At 56.0% G+C, this 16,748-nt stretch overlaps 2 protein-coding genes across 4 annotated transcripts; one reads left to right on the forward strand and one right to left on the reverse strand.

Moving 5' to 3' along the window:
• Positions 1-4,734: 4,734 nt before the first annotated feature.
• On the reverse strand, positions 4,735-11,393 carry EMC10 (ER membrane protein complex subunit 10). 2 transcript variants are annotated; one of them, XM_072770254.1, is made up of 8 exons: positions 11,157-11,393; positions 10,124-10,196; positions 9,099-9,208; positions 8,110-8,214; positions 7,586-7,767; positions 7,281-7,374; positions 6,300-6,386; positions 5,981-6,066 (listed from the first exon to the last, which is right to left on the reverse strand). In XM_072770254.1, the coding sequence occupies exons 1-7, from the start codon at positions 11,268-11,270 to the stop codon at positions 6,300-6,302; spliced, it is 765 nt and encodes a 254-aa protein (XP_072626355.1). In that variant the 5' UTR covers positions 11,271-11,393; the 3' UTR covers positions 5,981-6,066. The 2 variants fall into 2 exon arrangements, with proteins under 2 accessions (XP_072626354.1, XP_072626355.1); XM_072770253.1 differs by lacking the exon at positions 6,300-6,386 and having other exon boundaries at positions 4,735-6,066; positions 11,157-11,390.
• Positions 11,394-11,422: 29 nt separating this feature from the next.
• Positions 11,423-16,553, forward strand: GARIN5A (golgi associated RAB2 interactor 5A). 2 transcript variants are annotated; one of them, XM_072770274.1, is made up of 5 exons: positions 11,423-11,670; positions 11,872-11,990; positions 12,348-12,478; positions 15,492-15,774; positions 16,380-16,553. In XM_072770274.1, the coding sequence occupies exons 1-5, from the start codon at positions 11,610-11,612 to the stop codon at positions 16,437-16,439; spliced, it is 654 nt and encodes a 217-aa protein (XP_072626375.1). In that variant the 5' UTR covers positions 11,423-11,609; the 3' UTR covers positions 16,440-16,553. The 2 variants fall into 2 exon arrangements, with proteins under 2 accessions (XP_072626375.1, XP_072626368.1); XM_072770267.1 differs by having other exon boundaries at positions 11,426-11,697.
• Positions 16,554-16,748: the final 195 nt, after the last annotated feature.

A 16,748-nucleotide genomic window follows, 5' to 3' on the forward strand; every position in this document is an offset into this window, starting at 1 on the left:
TTATTTATTTATCCTTAGACACACAGAGAGAAGCAGAGACACAGGAAGAGGGAGAAGCAGGCTCCATGCAGGGAGCCCGATGTGGGACCCGATCCCGAGTCTCTAGGGTCACACCCCAGGCCGCAGGCGGCGCCAAACCGCTGCGCCACCGGGGCTGCCCTCCGGTCTGCCTTTCTATCCTTTCCTGTTTCCCGTCTGCTTCTCTCCCCTTGCTCGGCCTGCTCCCCTGCCCGGCCCCGCTTGGCCTCGGCCTCGGCCCCCTGGCTGCCAGCCAGCTCTCCGCTCCTTCCTGCCCCTCGCCCCTCGGCCTTCTTACTCCGTGGCTCTCTCGTGGGTCTCAGCTGCTCCCAACTGCTCCCTGCCGCTCCGCACCCCCCCCCCCTTCTCGTCTCCCTCCTCCCTGCCCATCCTCTCTGCTCTGCCTTCCATTTCCAACTCTATCCCTCGGTCCCTCTCCCTCCTTCTCCTGCCCCCAGCCTCGCTCTCGGGTGCCAGGGTCTCCTTTCTTCTTCCCTTATGCCTCCTTCTCCCAGGACCTCCCCCCAGCCTGTCTTCTCTCTCATCTCCTGCCTCCTTGCTCCCCTCTCCTGCTGGCTTCCTTGCCTTCTCTCCTGTCTTCTCTTTCCAGTATCTCTCCGTTCCTTTTCCCCCTGAGTCTGTCACCTATGCTCCCTCTCCTCTCAGATCTTTCCCCTCCACTGGCCTCCTTTCCTCTGACCCGAGCCTCCCAGTCTCCTGTCAGCGAGGCTTCTGCATGCTCCACGTGAGCCCTGAGGTCCTTTCCCTTGACCGACCATCCCTCTCCCTCCCTGAGGTTCTGAGCTGACATCCTCCTAGGGATAGGTGCCAGGTGTGTGGCAAGAGCAGGGCTCCCACGCCAGGAGCCCCTGGTGGTGGAAGGGCCTTGGTGACACCCATTTTCTCTCTTTTCTGTCCTGGATGCTGGCCACTGCCCGGAGGAATGAGGCCTGCCACCCAGCCCAGGAAGGAGGACGTGAGGAACTGGCCCTGAGACGGGGTGTGAGTTGCCTAAAGAGATTTGCGTGTAAGTGGCAGGACAGACTGGCTGGGCCAGGAATTGGCTCCCTCTCCACTCTGCTGATCCCCAGACTCCTGTCTGAGCTTGGTGAGAAGGGGGCTGCCTCCTTTCTGCCCGGTTCTTCTCCCCAACCCACCACCATCTTTTCTTCCTCAGGCAGCTGCATGGAGCACTGGCATGGAGCACAAGACTTCCCGACTCCCCGTTCACAGATGAGAAAATCGACACTCGTGTTCTGGAGGACTGGCATCTACTGGGACAAAGGCTTCATGGAAACCCCGACCTTCCCAGGGGCCAAGAGCACCCCCACCCCGACCCCCCTGCAAGGCACTTCTTTTCAGCAAGAGGGCCATGTGGGCCTGACCTCCCCCAGAACACCCAGGAGAGTATCCTATGGGCCTGAGAGGCATTCTTGGGCGAGGTGGAATCGTTCATCACCACCAGCTGATGGAAGACGGGACTGTATCCCAGCTGTATTAGCTGCTGGGAATAGTCTCAAGCAAAATTCTGTAAAAGGGAACATTTTACTCCTAGTCAGTATGTAAACATCATAGCCCGCAAGTTCCTTGGTATGTCAACCTAAACCTCCAGATGTCGTGTTTTCAACTCATCCCTTGGGTGGATTCTCTCCTGCACTGCCATGGAAATGTATACGTGACTACTATGGCAAACAAAGGAGAGTGGGATTTGGTTTACAGTTTGCTTGGGAGCCTGTTTCTAGGAACTGGGCCAGATCAAGTTTTCCTTTGCAATGACGCCATCATGCCTTGCTGAACGGAAGGTGGGTGCAGGCAAAGGTGACTGACTGCTGGCTAGAGGCCCCAGGGATTGGACCCTGATCCTCACCATGAAGTCTCTCTCTGATGGGTTAAATAAAGGAGCCTATGGAACTCTTTCCAAAAGCCACTTGCTACAATGCAAATCTGGGATAGGAGAGTCTTAAAATATTAAAATCAGCCTTATATATTTTAAAAAATTGCCTGTCCAAGTACACCTAAATAACAATATGGAACACTGGGCTGGGAAAGGGGTTTTCCTAAATGCCAGGGAGCTGGTAACATTTCACCGGGCAAAGGGCATCAAAAAGTGAGGATGGAGACTGGGGAGGGAGGCAGTCCTTTCACTGAGCATTTACTTTGCAGGTGCTCTTTCATCTTAGATAGACCAAGAGTCAGGAGGCCAGGGTGAGGGTGTAGGAAGAGAGAATGGGCACTAAGTTCCATGGAGACAGAGAGGGAGGGATATTGGGGTGTAGAAGGTGCCTGTAGCCTGGCTTGGTGGTATCTGAGGGACTCATTCATTAAGGCTGGGGGGTGCCCGACAATGAAACTGAAATGGAGGAATAGGTCAGAAACTAACACACCTCAAGGGCCAGGCTAAGGAGCTGGGGTTTTGTCCTGAGGGCACTGGGGAGCCATGGCAGGGCTAGGAGTAGGGGCAGCCCTAGTGCCAGAAGTCCCCTCCATGAGGCCAGGAAGGAGACTGGGCTGATGTTCCGAGTCGGGGAGGGGGAGGCTAGGGCTGGGGCCATGGGGACAAGAAAAGGGGTGAGGCAGGAAGGAACAGCAGAGTAAGGCACAGCAGTGCTCTGATCTGGGAGGCCATGTAGGTGGTAGCACCGCTTACTAGGGTAAGGACTCCTGGAGGAGCTCTGACTGGTGGTGGACAGGTGGCACCAATTCTCCCAGAGGCACACCCTAGAGAAGGTAGCCACGGGTCGGGAGACCGGGAGGGGAGTCTGGGCTGGAGATGGCTTTGGGGGTGATCAGCAAGAGCGGCTCCAGGGAAGATGGGAGGTGGCCGAGACCACCCTCGGCCAGTCCTCACCTGGCAATGTGACCTGCAGACACACACGCGCGTGTGCCAAATGATGCAGGCACGTGGGGATTCCCACAGCACTGCCAGAAACAGCCCAGAGGTCCATCCAGGGGGACCCTGAAATCACCTCTAAGCCCGCCACATCACAGGATGAGGACCCACTTTATATCCAAGATCTAAGATAGGAAAAAACTCTCCAACTTATATAGGGAGGAAAAAAAAATAGAGCGACACACTTTGGTAAAACTATTTACATACATATCTGCTTGCTTATGGAGAGACTAGCTCCAAAGCGATGCGCAGGAGGCTGGAAACTCAGGCATCCCCCTGTGAAGGGAACAGGTAGGTGCCTGGCTGGGGTGAGCAGAAGGCTCTTTGCTTTGGATCTTATGGCATCTTTTGAGGTCCAGGCTATATCCCTGGCTCCCCTGGTCAATAAGATGAAATCATCAATAAAATGAGCTCTCCAGGGACAGGCGAGAATTAGAAAAGTTTAATGAGGCCAGAGCCCCAAGGAGCCTGAACTAACTCAGACATTGACTGGAATATACCAGAAGATTAACTCTACTGGTCCCAGAGTGAGAGAGAGTCTTAGAGCAAAAAAGGCCATCAGACAGGTAAAGAATTCAATCCCCATCTACTAAAAATTGACAAAATGGACCCACAAATGCCTGGGGCAAGAAAGCACCTGCCAGTGAAACAAAGGGTTAGGAAGGCAGAGTCTGAACCCTGTTCACCAGGCAGCACCAGGGGGGCAATCTCAGAGGGGGAGCAAAAGAATTCACGCGGAGTAGAGAACACAGCACACGCTGGCTGAGAAAGAAATGCCAAGTCAGGGCACCTCTGGGACACTGTTTTATGTATTCAAGCCACAGAGAAACCGGTCAAACAATAACTCCCACTGCTGGCAGGTATGTGATACAACAACATAGTCAAAGAAAATACTGAGGAAGTACAAATAGGGGATGGTTTGGGACTCTTAGGCTGGGTCACAATGCAGCAGGGAGTGGCTTGGCGGGGTTGGAGGGAAGAGAAGGACCAGAGGAAGGGCCACCACCAGACAGGGATCTACAGGTACCAGAAAACAGACAGGGTGGCCTGAGGTGTCAGCAACATCAGACAAATCACAGGAGGCATTCAAAATCATAAATGCTGCCCTGGAACAATGGACAAGAACAGTTTTCAGGAAATCCCAGTGGTGCTACCGTGCTCCACTTCCCTCTTGAGACAGATGCAGAGCCTAAGGATGACATGGGAAAGTTTGAGCCATGTTGGTGCAACCATGGGGAAAGTGGCGATTGGGGTTCGCTCTGTGGAGGGCGACTCAGCAATATGAATCACATTTACAAATGCCACCTCCCTTTGCCCAGCCATTTGGGTTCTGGGGGTTTTAGCTTGGTTACATCTGCACCAGTGACAACAGTAACATCAGTAGGTGGAGTCCAGGTTGCATGAGCTCTGGTGCATGTCTCTGGTGGGACATAAAAGACAAGGCCACTCCCCCACTAGGAGAAGTTACCAGAACATACTGTGTAGGAGCCAAGAAGCAAGTCAAGTGCGAGGCAGTGTAAGGAATTCACTACTTCCATGTTGCAGAGAAAGGAGGAGAATGTGCGTCCCTGTTTGCCTGTGCTGGCAAACACACTAGGAGAGGAAATAAGCAAATCAAATGGGCGGGAACCCACCACGCACCTTTTATACTGTTTTAACGGTCGAGCCACGTGACTGTGTTACTTTTTCATAAGTGTTTCCAGTCTGCCACAGTCACTCCACTTCTGGTCACACGTCCCCAGGAAATCACTCAAACTCACCAAAGAGAGACTGGACAGCACTCGCTGTAGCGCTATTTATAACCATATCGAGTAAGACAATAAATGTTGAACATCTGGGGAACAGTTTAATAAACTGCCATAAAACACCATGGAGCATCACGCAGGCATTACAGCGACCGTGACAGCCGCTTCTGTGTGTTTCCGAGTAACGTGTGAAGCAAAGAGCAAGGTTCAATAAAGTCTGTACAGCAGGACTTCCTTGGAACCAAATCAACAGTTGGATTTGGTTGCTGGAAGTTGTACCTTTTCAAAACATTGATGTATTTCAATATATTGTCAATATTTTTACATAGATAAGGGGGGGGGTGATAAATACGAAAGGCCAGGCAGTCCTCTCCTGGTGCCTCCTCCCAGGGAAGACACTCCAGACAGGGGAAGGGGTTCTATTTATATCATCCGGCCCTTGACTCTATACTAAAGGTTAGCTTGCTTTGTTTTCACTTTAAACACCATTTCTTGACACCTGGGTGGCTCAGCGGATGGGCATCTGCCTTCGGCTCAGGGCGTGATCCTGGGATCCGGGATCGAGTCCCACATTGGGCTCCCTGTATGGAGCCTGCCTCTGACTCTGCCTCTCTGCCTCTCTCTCCCTCTCTCTCTCTCGCTCTCATGAATAAATAAATAAATGTAAAGACAAAACAAAACACCATTTCTTCATGCCCCAAATCCTATGGAAGGCTTGGCATGCTGACAGGGCAGGAAAGCTAAAGTCCTGCTCAGAGCCATGGGCAGATAAAGGTCAGAGCAGGGTCCCAAGGCAGGGCTGCTGGGAGGAATGGGGCCAGCCTGCACCTGCTCTGTACCAGGCCCCTCAAGGGCACACAGGTGGGAAGTGCGTGGCCCCATCCAGTGTCAGACAAATTAGGAGGACCATCTAGTCCAGCCGGGGACAGGCAGGATAGGACCACGAACAAAGGCACAGAGGCTGGAGAGAAGTCGGCATGTTCCCAAACTATGAGGCTTGGGGGTGGGGAGGACAGACACAGGGTCAGAGCTGGAAGGGGAGCTTGAGCTTCACGCTGTGGGCAAGAGGAAGTCTTTGGGGCTCCAAAGGGACCACAGGGGCAGGAAGGGTGCACCAGAATCTGGTTACCCATCCACCCAGAGGGAAAGGACTCCTGGGGAGGGGTGTCCTCCTGCCCTCATGGGATGGAGATGGGAGGAGCTAGCAAATCCTTCTTGGGATGATCAAGGATAGGAGCACTCTGGGCAGGAAGGGAGTAGCCTGGATGAGAGAGGACCAGGGATCTGACAGGCCCCAGCCCCTCAGCGGCCACTGCCCCCACCACCACCCCCGCCACCACCCCCTCCCTGGCCCCCAGCATCTGGCGCTCCTGACATCATGAGGAACAGGACGACGGGAATGATGTACATCCACTGTGGGCCAGGTGGGAGGACAGGACAATGGACAGACAGACAGAGAGAGAGAGAGACAAAAAGAAGAGGAGTGAGTATGACTGCACTCCCCCCCCAGGCGGGGAAGGTGGGCAAGCCGGCGTGAGGGGAGGCCATGTGAGGGAAGGGGGCCCAGGTCCCCTACATTACTACAGGATAGGGAAGGGCTGGTGGGGTGCAGGGAGAGTAGAGGCGGGAGGGGGCTCAGTCCTCACTCAGGCCTCCTGCGGCGGCGGCGTGGGCCCCGGGGCAGCAGGACGCAGGGCTGTGAGCAACACGGCCCCCCCGAGGACGAGGTGCCACTGAGGAGGGAGGGGGCACAGGTCAGGACTGATGGCGCCCACGGGGAGGGCGGAACTGAGGCAGTGGGTTCCTGGTCTCTCTGCACCTCAGTTTCCCTGCAGTTCAGTTGTCAGGAGCTACTGGCAAACTAACTGAGGCCCCAAAGGCACCACACTCAAGGCAGTAGGCCTTGGCATTCTCCCAAACACAGTGGCCTCTGCTGCCCCTGCATTTGTCTCAGGTGGACCAGCCTTCTGCCCCGGTGCCCCCCAGCTCCTCCTACTTGCCCCAGACCAGCAGCACAGAAGCCCCTCTCCAGTTCCAGACCAGCCTCCTGAGCACCTCCACCCACAGCCCCGCTTCCCTAAGTGCCTCTCCCCAAACCCACTCTCCTTTCCAAATCTCCCCGTCCCATTGAAATCTCTGCCTCACTCTCTTCTTCAGCCTCGAAGCACTGGCCCAGCTCAGGCCTCACCCCAGCCTCTTCCCAGTACCAACCCCATCCCTCCCCTGACCACAGCCCTCCTCACTGCACTTCCAGACAGGCCTCGGTTCTAGACTGACACTGCCTGTACCCATCAGCCCCAGCCTGAGAGGCTGTCCCTGCTTCCCAGAACTGTCAGGCTCTGGGCTGGCCCCATCTGCTGAGCCTGGACACCCCATGACCGCTGCCAGTGAGCAAACACAGGCAGAGGCACGGCGCAGGGCTCCATGGTCCTCACCCACTCTGTCCAGGCCTTGGGCTCAGCCCAGGTGCCAGGGACATGGCCGGACAGACACGCCTGGAGGCGACAAGGAAGCCCCACACACAGGAGGCCTGGAGGATGAGGAGCAGGCCAAGGGCCATGGGAGAGAGCAGGGCAGAGGGGGGACTCAGGAGGGAAGGGAGCAGGGGCACGCAGAGCTCCACTCACATATTTGGCGAAAAAGGACTTCTGTTCCTGGGGGTTCTTGGCCTTCTGGGCCTGCTCCATCTCCAGACGCTCGATGAAGGCGGCTGTCTCAGGACTAAGGGTGGGCAGAGAAGGAGACAGGGTAAGGGGCTGGGGCCGCTGACAGGGACACAGCAAAGGCAGCAGCAGGATGGCTGAGCCCGAGATAGGGCTGTGGCCCCCCTGCCCTGCAGCCGTGCCCTGGCTCTGACCCTGGAACATCTGCACCCCACACACCCACACCGCACACCCTCACCCTGGGGCAACTGTGCCCTGTGTGTCCTCACCCTGGGGCAGTGGCGGGCGGCTGTAGGTGCACTGAAGTGTTGAAAAGTTCCAGGTCCACGTCCTCCACCTCGTGGCCCCTGCAACCCCCGGGGTGCGTCACCACTGACACCCCCACCACGTTGCCAGCCACGTCCACGTGCAGTGTCAGCTGGTCTGACAGGTGAGACTCCACCAGGGAACACTGGGGAGGGGGAGGGGGATGGGGTTGCCACCCAGACCTTGCCCACGTCCAGCCACCCATGCCTCCCAGCCCCTCTCACAGGGCCCAGAAGGATCTTTCAAAGCCCTCACGGTTCCCTCCTCCCTTGGACACGAGCCGAAGGGCAACAGCCTCCCTCTGAGGGCCCACACTGTCCCATTAAAGGGCCCAGCACCTGGAATGTCCCCCTCCAGCCCAGGAGACCCTTGGGGGCAGGGCCAGGTCCATAAACACAGGGGCACAGACAACAGAAGCCAGGCTGGGGCAGATAGGAGGAAGAAGGAGGGAGGAGAGAAGAGAGGATGGTCCCCATTGCTGACTCACCGCGGGGACAAAAGAGGAAACGTAGCCACCAGCTTCTGCGCCATCAGGGACCCCAGGACGCTGAGGGACCCGGACACGGTATAAGCCATTCAGGGCTGCCACATCCTGCAGGACAGAGGAGGAGGGTGGCAGGGAGAAGGATGATGTGTGGCCCACGCCAGGCCCAGACCAGTCCTGCTCAGCCAGCATCCCCTTCTCTCTAGCCCAGGACTTTTCCTAGTGGGTCGCCCTGCTGATGAGTGAGGCCAGGAGCCCCTGGGTGCTCCAGCTGGGGGAGAAGCCATCTTAAGGGGAGTAGAGCCCAGCCCAGGGATGGAGTGAGTCCCAGGGACACTTCCCTCAAACCTGGATCCAGCTGCACCCAGGCCCACCTGTACCTGGACTCGCCAGTCACAGGAGCAACAAATTCTCTTGGGAAGCAGCTGTGACAAAGCACCACGTGGGAACCCTACAGGAAGGCTGCTTGGGGTGGACCACTCCCCACAGGGAAGGTGTCCACGGGCATGTATCTGGCACAATGCAACCCGCCTCCCCAGCCACTACATCTGGTCAAAGGGAGAGAGTGGCAGCGGACTGTGGTAGCTTCTATGAGCTGTCTCTAAAAGACAGCTTCTCTCCCTGCCCCTCCTTTTTCTCCTCCTCTGGCCTACCGCACCTCCTCCTACTTGCACCATCCCTAGAGAGGACCAAGCCAGGCCTAGCCACAGCCCGGCCCTCGAGGAAGCCATGAAGGAGGCTATGGTAGAGATAACCATCCTCTGTTTAACTACAGCTCTTAGAGATCTCTTTCTCCTCCCAAGCAAATCTCCTCCTGAATATAAAGTATCTTGGCTGAATCTGGAAGGGTGAGAGGAGCTAACTATATGAAAACTGTGGGAGAAGGGGATGTGCTGGGCAGAAGAAATGGCATGGGTACGTGAGGCATGCATGTCATGCTCCAAGGCACAGGTTCCCCTATACCCCAGCCAAGCCCTGGGCCCCCTGCTCACCCGGAGCCGGCCCCGCTCCTCCTCGTTGAGCTGCCGCTGCGACAGGGACAAAGTGCCATCCTGCTGGTTCCAGAGCAGGGAGCCCCGCTTCCGAAAGTGAGCACTGTCATCTGTGGGGAGTCAGGGCTCAACAGCCACCCCACCACTGGGCCCCTCAACCCTTGCAATGACCACACTGCTTCCCCCTCCCAAGCCCCCATTTACCCACCTGCAAAGTGGGGACACCCTCCCATATGCTGCCCTCCTATCTCACAGGGCAGATGTCTGAACATCACAGCTCCTAAGCCCTGTCTTGGCCTTTCCATGTGACCCAGGGATAGTCACCTAATCTCTGACCTCAGTTCTCCCAGCTGCAAAATCCAGGGGCTTCCAACCAGTGGGCCACGTGAGAACCAGTGGGGCTTTCCCAGGAGGATGCCAGGGTCTGAGTCAGGGCTGTGGAGGGTCCCCACTTTAGTGTTTCTAACAAAAGCCCCAGACTTTGGGGCCTTGGACCTTTGGGCCATAGTGACATCTATGCCCTGGGAATCTGAACACCTGGATCATAGTTAATTAGGCTGAGCTGTAGAGTAGGGCCTAGCTCTACCATTCACTTACAGAAGGACCTTGTGTGGTACCCTGCCCAAGCCTCAGTTTCCCCTTCTGGAAAATGGTGGCTGTCTCGAATACCTCCTGCGTTGCATGACGCCTGTGAGGGCATTTGAGCAAATACATGCAGAGCAGCGAGTCCCTAGTGTGGGGCACAGGGTGACTGCTCTGAAAAGTCTGCTCTGAGGTCATTACTGCTGCACTGGCCTTTCTGAAACTAGGATTTGTTTCACAGGTAAAGGGAGTTTTTCAAAGGTAGAGTTATTCTCTCTCCTGCCCTCCCTGCCCCAATCTCCCCGGAATAATGCAAACACACTCTGGGGGCAAAGCTTTTAGTAGATGGATGGTGTGTCTCACATTGGGTGGCACCCAGACCCAACTTTTTGACTTCACATGGCACCGGGTAAACGCCCAGGCGAGGACGTTGCTGGACTCACCGATCTCGAATGAGTGCTCCAGCAGCAGCCCCACGGTGCCGCAGCCCTCACTCTCTCGACCTTCTGCTCCTGCCTGCAGGTGAGAGAGAGGTCCCTAAGTGAGGACTATCAGAGCCCTCGGCAGGGCAGGACCCAAGGACCCCAAGCCAGACACAGGCTGAGGAAGTAACCTTACTCTCATGTTCATATCCAAACACTGACACTTGCCCACGATTCCACCGGGAACCGTCCACTCATAAAAATTCATGATCTGGACGGTCCCTAGAAAGCCAAAGCCTGCAGAGAAGCGTCTCCTTGTTTCCAAGGCAACCATCTCCAGTTCCAAGGCAACTATCTTCACGCCTAACATCATAAACATTCGCGGGTTAAAGGATACCTGCGCTTCTTCCCCAATCTAATATACAAGTAGCCTCGTTTTCACCTTAACAGCCACAATAGCCACGCCGCCGCCGGGATTCCGCCCCTTATCAAGTACATCCAAGGCTCCTCGCCGTGTATTTCTCCAAATCCATATTTCTCCTACCTCCGCATCCACCAACCACGCCCTTGCATCTACGCAACCCCTCACACCTGCGGAACCGCGGGGCCAGATTTTAATCCTTCAAATCAAGATCCCGCCCTCCTCAAAGCGTACTCAAGAGGCACAACTCTACGCGATCACTCCAGAGCCTCCCAGTCGGTTTCGTCTCTGCCGCCCCTACGTCTGATTCGCCAAGGTTCCGCTCAGGCCACACCCCCTCATGCATATTTAACGACTGCGGCTCCCTAGCGTTCCCTCGTTAACAAGCTGATCTTGCCGCAACCTCCTTCGGCGTGTCCTCGCTTTTAGAGCACGGAAAGCCAAGCTCTCGTCCGAGCCCCGCCCCCTCATGCATATTCACGAGCCAGACAGAGCCTTCCCAACTAGCCTCACTTTGACCTCTTCTTCCCTCTTGGCCGTGCAATGCCTCGTTCGCACCTTACCGGACCGAAACACCCGAGACCCAGGATTTTCGTCAGCCTCGCTCCCCGTGAGGAGCCAATGAGTACTCACCCCTCGCAGAGCGGCCCCGGACCGGCAGCCACTGCCCCGAGCCCGGCTGGGGGCTGCTGCCGCCATCAGCAAGAGCAGGAACAGCCGAGTAACCACAGCACCGGCCGCCGCCATTTTGACCCCCTCCCACTAGTCCCGGACGGGCTCGAGCCGGGCGCTGTGGAGCGGCGTGATCCTGAGCCGGAGCCAGTTCTTTGCGCCTGCGCGCCAGTTCTTTGCGCCTGCGCGCCAGTTCTTTGCGCCTGCGCACCAGTGCCCTCCCGCTCCCGGGGTCTGACGTCAGCTAGGTGGCCGGCACATCATCCAGGTCTCTGGGCACCGCCCGCTGGGAGACGTCACAATAACGGGCGTTTCCCTGATGACGTTCAAGCCGGGTCCGCCGCGTCGTGAAGGGATAGAGTCCGCGGCCCCACCCACCTGTTTTCTCGGCCGGCCCCTCCCTCCGCTCTCCCCATGGGGCGGGGCGTTGCGATGATGCGGGGGCCCGAGACTAAGCCGGCCCCCGGTGGAGCAGGTGAGGCGGGACCTGGTGGGATGGCAGGTGAGAGGCGGAGCCCGGCCTGGCAGGGTTGGGCCAGGTGAGGGATGGGGCCCGCGATACGAAGACTGGTAGCCCCGATTCCCCTACCCTCAGAGCCGGACCTCCCTGGGCCCTACCGGCTGGGGGGCCCCGGCCCAGTCTCCTGGACTGGACCCCTGAACTTCGCCCCTGTAGAATGCCCCCTGGTTCCAGCCTATCCCACGGGCCGGCCCGGACGGCTCCAGCGCCACCTCCTGAGCGGCGAGTTCGACCAGCTGCGAGACTTCCCCATCTTTGAGAGCAACTTTGTGCAGGTGTGGAGTCTCAGAACCCCCTGACACGGGCCCTGGGCTTGAGTCCTGACCTCCTGACTCGGGGAACCCCTGCTCTGCCTACTTCTGACCATTTGCCCATAACGTTCATATCCTGGGATTCTGGATCAACCCCCCCCACACACACACCCCTCCATGCCTCTAGACCTTTAGCTTCTCTATGGACCCTGGCCTCCAATTCCCTTGGTTCATTTTCACTTCACACCCGGATAGCTCAACCTCTGACCCCAGGATATCTGAACCCGGACTTGGTGTTTAATACACTTGGTTCATGACCCCTAATTCTGCCAATCCTGCCTTCCATCTATCTTGCTTCTAACCTCTAACCCCTGGCCCCAGGTGACCCGGTTAGGAGAAGTCGCCAACAAAGTCACCATGGGGGTGGCAGCCTCCAGTCCAGCCCTGGAACTCCCAGATCTGTTGCTGCTGGCCGGGCCTGCCAAGGATAATGGACGCCTGCAGCTCTTTGGGTGACTGCCCCCATCCCAGCCTAGACTTCCTCCTTCCCCAGCTCTGGGCATCCTGGGCCCCCACCCTGCAGCATTTCCTTTCACAGATGACTCCCAGGGCCGGGAGTCTTGGATGGTTGCCAGCCCACTGTGGGCTGCTGTACACCCAGAAGAACAAAGGGAGGGGTACTACAGGGATGAGAAATCAGATAGATGGACATGAGAGGGACAGTCCTCAGCCCCACCCTGGCGAGAATCAGAAGAATAACCATGTATGCAGTGCCTCCTGCATACCATGAGCCCCCTAGGCCACGTGAGTAATCTCATCTCTGACATACTCTTATATGATGTGGCCCCTCCATCCTTTGAAGGGATAACCTGAGGCTCAGAGAGGGGGCCACTTTATCCAGAGACCCACAGCGGGTCAGGGGTTGGGTTGGGATTGGAATCTCAGGCTCCTCATTACTAACCTCAAGATTCTTGAGCTCCAGTGCCACACTAAACACTACCCCATTTGGGTCTTTGTTTTCTCATTGAAAAAGTAATGCAAACAACTCCAAGGTACAAAACATACATAGCACAAGATAACACCTTCCGCCCACCCTAAGCTCCTGCCTCCAACTCCAGCTGCAAACAACAAAACATTTACATACATATAGTGTATTTACAAAAACATTCTGCCAGTGGCTTTCACTTTTTTGACCACATATGACAGTTAATGAAAAAAAGGGAGGGAAGGAAGGAAGGAAGGAAAGAAGGACTGACTTACATCACACACACGCACACATAGGCGTCCACAGTCCTTTGTCTGCAATTCTGAAATCTAAAAAGTTTTTTTGAAACCAACTTGGTGGCAGAATCTGATTCTGACCTAAACTAAAGTAAGGCTACTTACAGCCTTTATGTATCTTCCCTGTAGAAGTTTGGAATCTTCCACAAAGCAGCATGCTGATGCCTTCAGGTGCTCTGGGCATATTCTCTCCTATACTGCTCCTTTTCTCATCAGTGCTGATCTTATCCTACCAATCATATCCCACTGCTCACTGAGTCATTACCTGCAGGCAGAGGGACACTAAGAGCAATGCTGAGGGGTGCTCGGACCCCCATAATCCCCCTCAACACCCCTCTTCCCAAATAAACATACCACCAAGGTAAAAACACTGAACTTGGTCTGCAAATGAAACATCAAGACTCATCCTGCCCTTAGGCCCTCGGTTCTAAGCTGCTTGCAGCTGGGAGCTATCCTGGGCCGGTTCTGACCAGCATATGACAAGTGTATGTTCGCCCTTCCTTTGAAATCAGCTGCAGATGCATGCTACTTTTCCACTCCGCTCACTCCCTCACCAGCACTATAGCGACATTCATTTCAGACGAGCCTAAGAACAACCACCAGATCCTTTTCTGGACATAACACAAGCTTGAAAACCAAGCTTGCATCCGGCGCTGTTACCACATAGATAGGGAATGTCCTTGAACAAATTCCCAGCTTCCTGTCTGGGTTCAAATCATGGCTTCACCTCTTCTTCACTGGCGTGGGCCAAGTTCCCTACTTGTCTGTGCCTCAGTTTCCCCATCTGGAACGGGGATAAGAGGAGAGCCTGCTTTCTGGGGCTGTCAGGAGATAAACAGGAAATGTTTGTGGAGTGCTTGGAACAGCACAGGGCCAGCGCTTTGTAGACACAAACAGTTACTCTTCTATTTGGGGAGTGTCATAACAGATGGAGCCACCTGCTAAGGGACAGTGATGTTGTGCCCAGTGTCTTGAGATCATGGCCAGTGTGGCAGGCAGAGGGCATCCATGCGCACAGGTGTGAGGGGGTCTATATGATCAATTCCTAGAGGTAGTATTGCTGTGCCAAAGGGTGCTATGTGGCTACCCGGTGTGGTGGTTAAGAAAATGGGTAAGACTTGGGTTCAAATCCCCGCTGTGGACCTGTGCCAAATTATCAACCCTCTCAACGAGCATCCATTGAGCACCTACCTACCATGTGTGAGCTCTGGGTTCTTGGGGAAGCAGCAGTGAACAGAATGAGACTTCTGCCTGCAAATTCACCTCCTACTGGGATAGCAGACAGAATAAATGACAATTTGTCCAACAGAGTAAGGTCTGTGGAGACCAGAAGAGGTTGAGGGTGGGGAGGTCTGCAAGGGTGGACACGATTGTAAATAGGCCACGGGTTGTAAACAGACCTCTCCCTGAGAAGGTGCTTCTTGAGAAAGACATAAGATTATGGGGTCAAGCCATGGGGCTGGCTGGAGGATGATTTCCCAGCCTGTGCAGTGGTCCTGAGGTAGGAGCAAGCCTGGTAGGTTTATGGCACAGCAACCAGGCCAATGTTGCTGGGGCTGAGTGAGCGAGGGGAGTGGGCAGAGAGGTAAACAGAGGAGGCCGACCCCGCAGGGCCTGGCGGGTCAAGGTGCATGCAGACTTTCCTTTACTCTGAGCCAAGGGAGGAACTTGAACTCAGGGGTTGAGGGGCGCCCTCTGGCGGCCGCGTGGGAAAAGAACGGAGAAGGCTGAGGAAACCGCCCAGCCGGGAAATTCTCTGGTGGCAGGCCTGGGCTGGTGGCGGAAGGAGTTAGATGAGGTCGGATCGTGGATACATTTTAACAGGAGAGCCATCAGGACTTGGTGGCAGGATTGGATGAAGATAGGAGGAATTTGGGTCGGGCGCAACTCCACGATTTCTGACCCAGCAAGTGGGAGGATGTAGTTAAGATGCGGAAGATGGAGACAGGAGCAGGTTTGGGTTGGGGAGGTCAGGAATTTGGTCACTGGACCTGTTGTGTATCCAATGTCATTCCAACATCCAAGTGGACATTTCTAGAAGGCAGCTATCTACGAGAAGGATCAGCGGGAGGCACAAAGGTGCTCTGGGGATAAAATTCACGAGGCAGAGAAAGTGAAAAAGGATTCTCTGGGCCAAGAGAGGGGCGTCGAGGTGGGCGCCCCGGACCCTGAAGGTGCTAAGGACCGCGAGGCTGTCGGGCCAGGGGGGGTTGGGAGCTGAGGCCTCCCCTCCCGCCCTCCCAGGCTGTTCCCTTTGCAGTTCGTCCAGCTCTTCGTCCACGATGAAAGCCGCTGGCAGCTTAAGGTCAAGTTCCGCACCGGCCGCGCCTTCTACCTGCAGCTGCGGGCCCCGCCCGAGACCCGAGACCGCGAGTTCGGCCAGTGGGTGCGGCTGCTCTACCGCCTGCGCTTCCATTCGGCCGAGGGAGCCGTGCCCTTCACGCAGGAGTACTTGACGATGGAGGATGGAGAGTATGATGAGGACGACGAGGATGAAGAGGAGGACGATCTGATCGAGCGGGAGGAGGTGTGGGGAGGGGCAGGGCCGGAGGTGGGGAGGGGGCGGAGCTGGGGTCGGACTCCTGGGTCCGAGGGAGGAAGCAGCTGGGAATTTGGACTAACCGGAGGTGAGGGCTTGGGGACCTAGACTCCCTTGGGGAGGGGCTGGGGGCCCGGATTCCTGTGTTGAGAGTGGAGGTGATCATGAAGGCCCGACTCCTGAGTCTTGAAAGGGTATGAGATGTTTGTAGACACAGCAGGATCTCAGGGCCGGGCAGGGTCTGCAGGACCTTGGGTACACTAGCCCAGGTGGCTATATAGTTTCCTAATCGGGCACCCCACCCCACCCCCAGCCTCTCTCCCTTTGACCTTAGTGGAATATGGGGAGGGGACCCCTGGACCCTGAAGGACTGGGGTCGACCAAACCAAATGCCCAGTTCCCTATACTGCCAGGGGGAAGGGAGGGGCACGGGTCCTTGAAGGTGGAGGCATTGAAACCTGTGGGGCCTCTTCCTCTGGAAACACCCACTCCCCCCACCTTCTAGGTAAGCACAAAACCCTCCCCACTTTCCCTACAATTGCTGATACACCTGTAGGCCAAAGCCTCTGAGACAAACTCTTTCTTATACCCAGCTTCAAGAAGACATGGAAGCCAGACTTGACCCACAGACCTCTGAACTCTGGGGACTCTGATTCCTCCAATATCCTTTGAGGTCACCAAAGGACCAGAGATCAAAGAACCCTACCTCAGGGCCAGAAAGATGAAGTATTAAAGTTAATAAAGATCGGCCACTTAAGAACCAACAAGCAGGTCATGAGCACTTTTGCCATCGTCACCAATTCAACGTGGCTGCCTTGGCGAAGTAGCCTTTCCAGTATGCTGCTTCAACATGGTGTTGGGTTCATCATGAGTGGCTCCTGGGGCCACCATGAGACCTAGTGCCCACCACTCCATCATGGCTACCTCTCTAGAGTAGTCTTCCCGATCTGGGCTTTGGTTTC

This window comes from Canis lupus, chromosome 1 (assembly GCF_048164855.1).
Source record: "Canis lupus baileyi chromosome 1, mCanLup2.hap1, whole genome shotgun sequence".
NCBI classification, from domain to species: domain Eukaryota; kingdom Metazoa; phylum Chordata; class Mammalia; order Carnivora; family Canidae; genus Canis; species Canis lupus.

Excerpts from the sequence above, each read along its gene's own strand:
- GARIN5A (XM_072770267.1), top strand. The coding sequence starts at position 11,610 with ATGGGGCGGGGCGTTGCGATGATGCGGGGGCCCGAGACTAAGCCGGCC. Across the intron at positions 12,479-15,491 it reads GGACGCCTGCAGCTCTTTGG|GCTGTTCCCTTTGCAGTTCG; the intron begins GTGACTGCCCCC and ends CCGCCCTCCCAG. Across the intron at positions 15,775-16,379 it reads ATCTGATCGAGCGGGAGGAG|CTTCAAGAAGACATGGAAGC; the intron begins GTGTGGGGAGGG and ends TCTTATACCCAG.
- EMC10 (XM_072770253.1), bottom strand. The coding sequence starts at position 11,270 with ATGGCGGCGGCCGGTGCTGTGGTTACTCGGCTGTTCCTGCTCTTGCTG. Across the intron at positions 7,375-7,585 it reads CCGCCCGCCACTGCCCCAGG|TCCTGAGACAGCCGCCTTCA; the intron begins GTGAGGACACAC and ends GCCCACCCTTAG. Across the intron at positions 6,067-7,280 it reads AGTCCTTTTTCGCCAAATAT|TGGATGTACATCATTCCCGT; the intron begins GTGAGTGGAGCT and ends CCTGGCCCACAG.